General features: G+C 40.6%; 1 protein-coding gene across 1 annotated transcript in view; it reads right to left on the minus strand.

Moving 5' to 3' along the window:
- TBC1D9 (TBC1 domain family, member 9 (with GRAM domain)) overlaps positions 1-8,319 on the minus strand; it is a 116,274-nt gene that overhangs the window by 22,249 nt on the left and 85,706 nt on the right. Inside the window, exons 10-13 of the mRNA XM_012654942.1 lie at positions 5,978-6,192; positions 3,967-4,084; positions 2,206-2,491; positions 1,778-1,907 (exon numbers count right to left, since the gene is read on the minus strand). Coding sequence (XP_012510396.1) covers positions 1,778-1,907; positions 2,206-2,491; positions 3,967-4,084; positions 5,978-6,192 — 749 coding nt within the window. The remainder of the gene's footprint in view (positions 1-1,777; positions 1,908-2,205; positions 2,492-3,966; positions 4,085-5,977; positions 6,193-8,319) is intronic.

The raw sequence follows: 8,319 nt of genomic DNA on the forward strand, positions 1-8,319 counted from the left end.
GAGGCAGAGGCGAGTGGATCATTTGAGCTCAGGAGTTCGAGACCAGCCTGAGCAAGAGCGAGACCCTGTCTCTATTAAAAATAGAAAGAAATTTGCTGGACAACTAAAAACATATAGAAAAAATTAGCTGGGCATGGTGGCGCATGCCTGTAGTCCCAGCTGTTAGGGAGGCTAAGCCAGAGGATCGCTTGAGCCCAGAATTTGAGGTTGCTGTGAGCTAGGTTGACGCCACAGCACTCTAGCCAGGGCAACACAGTAAGACTCTGTCTCAAAAAAAAAAAAAAAAAAAAGAAAAAGAAAAAAGTATACTTGAAGGAAATATGGTGAAATGATCATAGTTTATTTTTTCTTCATATTTTCTATAATTTCTATGATAATCTTGTATTACATTTATAATTCTAAAACATCACTAAAAATGTTTTGCTTTCAACACAATGAAAATTGTAAAAAATAATCATCAGTCTTTCTCCCATTGAGTTAAGGACACACATTTCTGAAGAAAGTTTTAGATCCATACCAATTTTTTTTAAAGCACTAAATTTTTGACTCCAAGAGACTTTCTGACCTCACCCATCCCTCACTCTTTCTCTCTTATCTAGTTTGTTGCCAGCTGGAATACTGATGATCACCAGTCATATAATCCCGAGATACTTGTAGAGAGCATGGTGTCCTTGGCAGAATATTCATGCTTTCTCTTTCTTAATACTCATTTCTATAAAAATTTACAGAGCCAAGGATCAGAAAATGAAGAACTCATCAAGTGTTACGGAAACTGAGTCCTTGGGGCCTCACAAATCACCAGTTGCTATGGGGGCACATGGCACCGGGGTTCCTTCATCCCTAGAAACCCCTTAGTTCTATTCTGGGATTCAGAATAGAATCAGGCTGAGTCCAGGGTCATCATGGACCAGAAGTCATTTTCCCCCATCCAGGCCAAGCAATTTTAGAGGAATGCTATGACTCTGGTCTACTCTAAGTTGGGACAGGGTATCCTAAGCATCGCAGACTACCCACTTCAGAGAAGTCTTAAGTGCTTAGCACAAGAACAGGAAGTGAATTAATTTGTGAAGCTCACCCTTTCCAGGTCTACTCTCAACAGCTCCTCCTCCATCCACCTAGAGTTGAATCTGAGCTGCTATACTAGATCAGGGTTCAGGGTGGGCAAAGCAAAGAACCGGACAGCCAGAGCTTGTTATGCCATTTGCTACCATGGTCTTAGAGCCACCCAATCCCAGGCTCCATTCAGTGTCCATCTCTGAAGATCAAAGCTGTCAGCTAGCATGTAGCTGCTTACTTCTGGCAAGTACTTCTCACAATGTAAAAGGAAGCAGGTAAAGCTATGGTTTGAATGTTTCACCCCCCCCAAAGAAAAACTCATGTTGAAACTTAATTCTCATTGCAATAGTGTAGGGAGTTAGGACCTAATGGGAGGTGTTTAGGTCATGAGAGCTCTTTCAGCAGTGGGTTCTCTCTCTTCTGCCACATGAAGACATGATGTTCTTCCCTTCTGGAAGATGCAGCATTCAAGGCGCCATCTTGGAAGCAAAGAGATTGGGCCCTAACATGCCAGTGCCTAGATTTTGGACTTCTCAGCCTCCAGGACAGAGAAATAAATTTCTGTTCTTTATAAATTACCCAGTCTGTGGAATTCTGTCATAGCAGCACAGAAAAATGGGGTAAGACAGGTTAGCAATGGAATTGGGGGAAGCATGTCCACCTGAGCCCCTCATAGCAATCTCAGAGTATTGTGAACACTCAGGTAGGAAACGACACCCACCTGATAGGAAGTTCTGATGAGTCTGAAGATGTCTACCTCGGGGTAAGGTTCCACATCGTCACTGAGCAAGGAGTGGAGGTGAGGAATGGGAGGCAGCGTGCTGTCTTTATTGGTCACACTGTCTAAATACCTGGAGAAGAAATGATACAGAAGCCATGGGAGACTAACTTGGAATCCCCCATTCTAGTTCCCCAGTCATTTTCTGCAATCTCTGCATTTTAAAACAAAGGATTAGAGTTTCCTTAAGAAAAATGAAATTCCCTTATCTTCTAAAGAAAAAGTATACGAAAATAAATCCTCAACCATAGGGAGAAGTGGGCATTGTGATTATCATTATGTCACTTAAGACCCATGAAACGAAGGAGAAAGAGAGAAAGCACAGGGAAGAAACCCAGAGACGGTTTTCAAAGTTAGGCTCAGTGCAATACCTTCCCAAGACGGTCATGGCCTCCCCGTCATCCTTGCAGTTCAGCAGTTTGTCCACATTAGCATCCAGCACAGCTAGGGCCAACTGGAATATCACTTTGATTCCTTCATAGAAGAAACAGTCGACAACCACAACTGCACTCTCAAAGGGCATCACACTGAGAAAGAGTGTGAGGAACCAGGACAGGGAGATGGTGGAAATCACGCCCAGGTCCTGCATGCAGTCGTACAGCTGCGGGACGTAGTCTCGTGCTAGCTCCTCAAAGACACCTTGGTCCACCAGTGCACCTGCAGCAGGGGTGTGCACAAAAGGGCACAGGTTAACCAACTACACCTTCTTACTAACAAACCCAGTCAAAGGGTTTGACTATAGCAACGAATTTCACAATTACTGCTAACACAGAACTCTGTTTCTTTCTGCTAACTGTTCTGCTGTTACTATGTTTATTAGGCCAACATGTCAACACAGCTCAGTCACCAGATTAATTCTGGCTGTATCATCTCTTTCTGGGGTCTTCCTGTCCCGTTTTCCCTACCATAAAAGAGCAATTACATGACAGCTATAAAGGTTGTCGAAAAAAACAGTTTACAAAGTTTTCATGACATACAACTAATTATTTTGTTGGCAATATAATGTTTGGTTAGGCATGAAATGCACATCTAAGCACAGTCATGTGTCACTTAACCACCAGGATATGTTCTGAGAAATGTGTCCTTAAACAAATCTAGATGCTGCATCCTTCAAGACCACCAAGGCTATACGGTATAGTCTATTGTTCCTAGGCTAGAAACCTGCACAGCATGTTACTGTACTGAATGCTGCAGATACCTGTAACACGATGGCCAGTATTTGTGTTTCTAAACATATCTAAACATAGAAAAAGTACAGTAAAAATACAGCATTATTATCTTATGGGACTGCTGTTGTATATGGAGTCTGTCCTTGACCAAGACATCAGCGCATGACTGTAGCTCCAAATGTACATCTAAACAGTTTACATGGCAAAGCTCTTATTTTCTAAAAAAATCACTCTTCTGGATGCATGGTCCCCACATAAAAATCACTTTTTTTAAACAACTGCTTTTTAAAAACTTAAAAGCATCCCTGCTATACACATTCATGATCCCCTTACTGACATCTTTTGATAATATTTTCCATGAATCAAATTAGTGTGCAAATATTAGAAATATAGAGAGAACACAAGAGGGATGCATAAAGGATACATCTGTACTGCACTAGCAATGAAAAACTTGTCCTGCTCAAATGAATGTTTGATATTTGCAGGAATGAAATGCTCACAGAAGGTGTTGCTTTGCAGTGAAACCAGTCTGAAAAATACCTTAGGAACTTAGTTTTGGATGAACCTCTATATTCTATTTTCTCCATTTCAGATGGCCTTTTTTGAACACCTCTGCTTCCAATCCTCTTCGCTAAAAATATATATACAAATATTTTTGTCAAATGTCTTTGTGTTGATGGTTGGTATACCTGGCGCAGCTCTCACATGTCACAGAGGGACACCCACATCAAATGTTTCCTAAAATAATTTCTGTAACAGTGATACGTGTGTATTTCCTTAAGCTCTATAAGGCTTCGTATATAACCTATATTTAATCAAGCCCTCTCATTTCCATTTTGAAAAACTGGAGTAATTTGAAACTCTTGGCTTATGGTGATTGGAAATAGTGTTTTAGCTGGTATCTCTCTAAAAACATCTTCTTGATGAAATATAGGTTAAAATGTTAATTACGCTCCCACATACCGACAACCCTGGTGTTGTAGTAATCCGGGAGCATGCGCTCACACAAAGCCACCAGCAGCCAGAAAGCTTCTTCCTCTTTGGCATAAAGAAGCAGCACCGAAGTGACAATATTCATGGCCTAAAGGAGTGAAAGAGGATGCCATCAAATACATTTGAAAATATAAGCAATTTGGTTAACATAAAAAAATACTGAGTTCTTCTCACAGGGAACAGCAAATTTTTTTCTGTAAAAGGCTAGATAAATATGTTTAGGATTCGCAGGTCATACATAGTCCTCTGTCACATGTTCTTCTGAGTTTTGTTTTGTTTATGACCCTTGGAAAATTAAAAACCATTAGACCCAGAGCCAATAACTGTTCAGGGTCTTCATTAGCACCAATACTCACCAGACTGAGCCCTAAACGTGTACCGGCAAACCCTCATTCAAAAACCCTGCCCAAAGGCTATTTGACAATGCTTTTAATCTGCTAGAATCTCTCAGTATTCTTCATCCTTAATTCAGTGAGGTAAATACTTCCTTTTTAACCTTCCATAATAATTTCTATAATCATGTACACATGGCTCGAGGCTCTCCTCAGAGAACAATGCAACCTTTCACTGTTAGAGTCCTTACCCATTATTCCCATCTGGAGAAAGATGGTAGTGATACATATCAGTGATTTAAATTCGAAAGGAACTGTACTTTATTAAAAGATATTATCAGATAGCTCATAACCACTCCAGGCTCTACTCCTTTAATAGTCCTCTTAATTAAAAGGAGGAAGATCAAAAGATAAATTTGAACTCCATTATATTAGAAGCCAACTAACTCCTGTACTTTACTTATTTTGATCTCCTAGAAACCAGTAATTGTTCATCAGACTTCTATAACATAAATTTCAAAAAACGTATTTTGGTCTAATAGGCTCTTTCTTGTAAGTCTTACTCATTATTTTCCCAAGTGAAATCATTATTAAAATTCCACTTGAGAATTAATCTGCCGACTCCAGTACGTGATCATCGTCATGATCAGTCCCTCAGTCATTTGCTTAAGATACGTGTTTTGGAGGGTCTACTTTGTAACAGGCTCTGGACTAGGAAATGGGGGATGGGGGGACACAGTGGTGACAAGTCTCACAGGCCCTAAATGCTGGTGTTAGAGAGATAAAGATGAAAAGGTTAGTCAGTTTGGGGGTTTATTTAAATTGAGTGCTATTAAAAGACGAAATAATGCAGTTTGGGGAGCCTAATAAGGATGTGCACACACGCCTGTATGGACATGGGTAAGAGTAAGAGTGAAGCCTCCTTTAGTTTTTGCTGGATGGTTGGGGAAGGCCTCTCTGAGGATGTGGCCTTTGAATCTAAGGTCACATTATTTTGGAGCTTCCCAAAATTGTGGTATATGTACTGGTACAAGAGATGATTTTAGTTGGCATTTGGGCAACATTTTTTTAATACTGAGTTAAGCATTTATTCTAATGTGTATTAAAATAGAATCCTAGCATATACAAGCTGTATTCTCAAGGATATTATTGCTTAAGAGGATGCAAAGTAGGAACATAGTGGCAATCCCCAGTGAAAGGCCCAGAGCCTGGGCATGCACTCTCTTGCTCCAGTGTGGGATGAGGGGTGAATCAGAGAGAGAGCAGGATCTTTTCCCATCCACTCAGCTAGATAGAGGCAAATCTAGAAAGAGCACTCATGTCTCCTGGCTCCTCTGCTCAGTGCAGTGGTTGTCAACGTGGGTGAGTTCTGCTTCTTGGGGACATTCGGTGATGTCTAGAGACATTTTTGGCGGTCACAGTTGGGGGGCTCTATGGGCATCTAATGCACAGAACCTAGGGATGTTATTAAAACAACCTACAAAGCACAGAACAGACCCCACAACAAGGAATTATTCAGTCCACAATGTCAACAGTGTCAAGGCTGAGAAACCTTGGTGCAGTCATACCTCTGTTAACCATAAATCCTTCCTTCACATTGTTTATTGGCAAATAAAAACTTTATTTTTTAAATCATCTGCAACATTTACCTGGCAATACCCTATGTTGGGATTTCGAAAAGCATAAGCTGTTAAGACTCTCCTCAGAGCAGCGATGCCCATTTCATTCTGAAAAGCTGGGTGTTCTGGAAGGGAACGGTGTAAATCTCTCTCAATCTCCTCCGTGGCCAGATTATACTTCCCCATGGACTTCTCCACTAGGTCTTCGTAGTACCCAGGATGTGTGGCCTTTTCATTGATGGCACCTGAGAAATACCCAACAGATACGATATCAAAGAAGTAGAAGCCCCGCCCTTTGGTCTGCAACCACAGCTTACCTACCTCTGGGAGGAAACTTCCGAAATAAGATGAAATCGCATAGATGTGGTGTGCTGCAATCGTGGCTAGACTGGTAAATTTGCTTGTGGCCTCCTTCTTTCTTCCATATTCACAGTAAGCTGGCTACTTAAAAACTTCCTAAGGTAGAGGTTCCCAAGCTACAAAACTGTGTTCCAAGGAATTTCCGCAGACAGCCCTGAGGGGCTGCTTAGGCATGGTGGAGGGGAGCAGTCAGAGTAAGCCAGGCTAAGGCCTCACCCTCTCACTGCTCCCATCAGCCACAGCAGCTTTGCTTTTATTTTATTGTGGTTTTCGTTAAGAGTTCACTTAAAAAAGGAGGTTCTGCCTCTTAAAGTAAGTTTGAAAACTGCTTGCTAAAGTGTTAGTCTGAAGGGTTTAACGTCCATACTGAAGAGTAGGTGGAGGTATCAGAATGCTTGGAGGGATTGTTAAAATTGCAGTGGGTGGGAAGGGTATTCCCAGCAGCTCCTCAGTTGGTGGCGATGGGGGTGCAGAGTTGCTCTAAAAAACATCCATTTGAGATATTTGCATGTTAAGATTCTTGAAGACAGAAAAACCTTACATGCAAATATTGACAGCTAAGTCTACATTTTAATAATACTGCTATTGGGAAAACTGGATATTCACATGCAGAAGAACGAAAATGTACCCTTATCTCACACTATGTACTAAAATCAACACAAAATGGATTAAAGACTTAAACACAGGTCCTGAAACCATAAAACTACTACAAGAAAACATTGGGAAAATGCTTCTTTGACATTGGTCTGTGCAATTATTTTTTGGATATGACTTCAATAGTACAGGCAGCAAAAGCAAAAAATAAACATGGGATGGCATCAAACCAAAAAGAAACAACAAAGTGAAGGGTAACCTACAAAATCAAAGAAAATATCTGCAAACCTTGTATCTGATGAGGGGTTAATATCTAAAATATATAAGGAACTCATACAACTCAATAACAAAAAAACTATTTGATTTAAAAATAGGCAAAGAAAATGAATAGACATTTCACAAAAGAAGACATAAAAACTGAAAGGGATGGCCTTGCAAAAATAACAGGAAAATATCTAATCCTACAATTTCCCCAGTAACAGTTAAAGATCAATCCTATCTTTTCTCTCATTAACAAGAACCCTGAAGAAGTTCTGTTTTGCACAATTTCTGAAAAGAGCTGAGTGGATGGAAAAGAGATGTACATTGCTCTTTCAAAATTGTTTTTTAAGAATCTGCTTTTACAGAGTTCCTGAGTAAAGAGCAGGAGAAAGAGCTACAGCCTCAACTATATCTCGAGGATGAGTCACATCTTCTGTGATAGTACCTTCTCCAAGGAAAGGCAGGAAACCAAGTCTTGGACTTTGACATCCTGCTGCCACTTATATTATCAACTGCCATCACTTTTTTTATTCTTCGTCTTCCTTAAAATCAGCGAGCCATTTGGCCTCGCTGCTGGCACCCCCTTTTCTTTCTTTGGGATGCCGTGCCATCTCCCTGCTCTCTTCCCCTCCTCCCCCTCTCTCTTTCACTCTCTCACTCTCTCTCTCCTCTAAGAATATAAAATAAGTTTTACTTTTATATATCTTAATCTCTGCATGAGAAATCTTTCTCCACCTACACCGTGAGTACTACTAGGCTTTCCACCCTAACAAAAACGGCTAACAGGTATATGTAAAGGTGCACAACATCACTAATCGTCAGGGAAATGCAAATCAAAATTACAACGATATATCACCTCATACCCATTAGAATGGCCATTATCAAAGAGACAGAAGATAACGAGCATTGGCAAGGATGTGGAGAAAAGGGAATCTTTGTACACTCTTGGTGGGAATGGAAATTGGTACAGTCGTTATGGAAAATCATGTGGAGATTCTTCAAAAAACTAAATAGAACTGGCTTATGATCCAGTAATCCTATTTTGGGTATATATCCAAAAGAAACGAAGTCAGTATCTTTTTTTTTTTTTGAGACAAAGTCTCACTCTCTTGCCTGGGGCAAGTGCCGTGGCGTCAGCCTAGCTCACAGCAACCTCA

Source organism: Propithecus coquereli, unplaced genomic scaffold, assembly GCF_000956105.1.
Source record: "Propithecus coquereli isolate 6110/MARCELLA unplaced genomic scaffold, Pcoq_1.0 Scaffold112, whole genome shotgun sequence".
In the NCBI taxonomy this organism is placed as follows: Eukaryota; Metazoa; Chordata; class Mammalia; order Primates; family Indriidae; genus Propithecus; species Propithecus coquereli.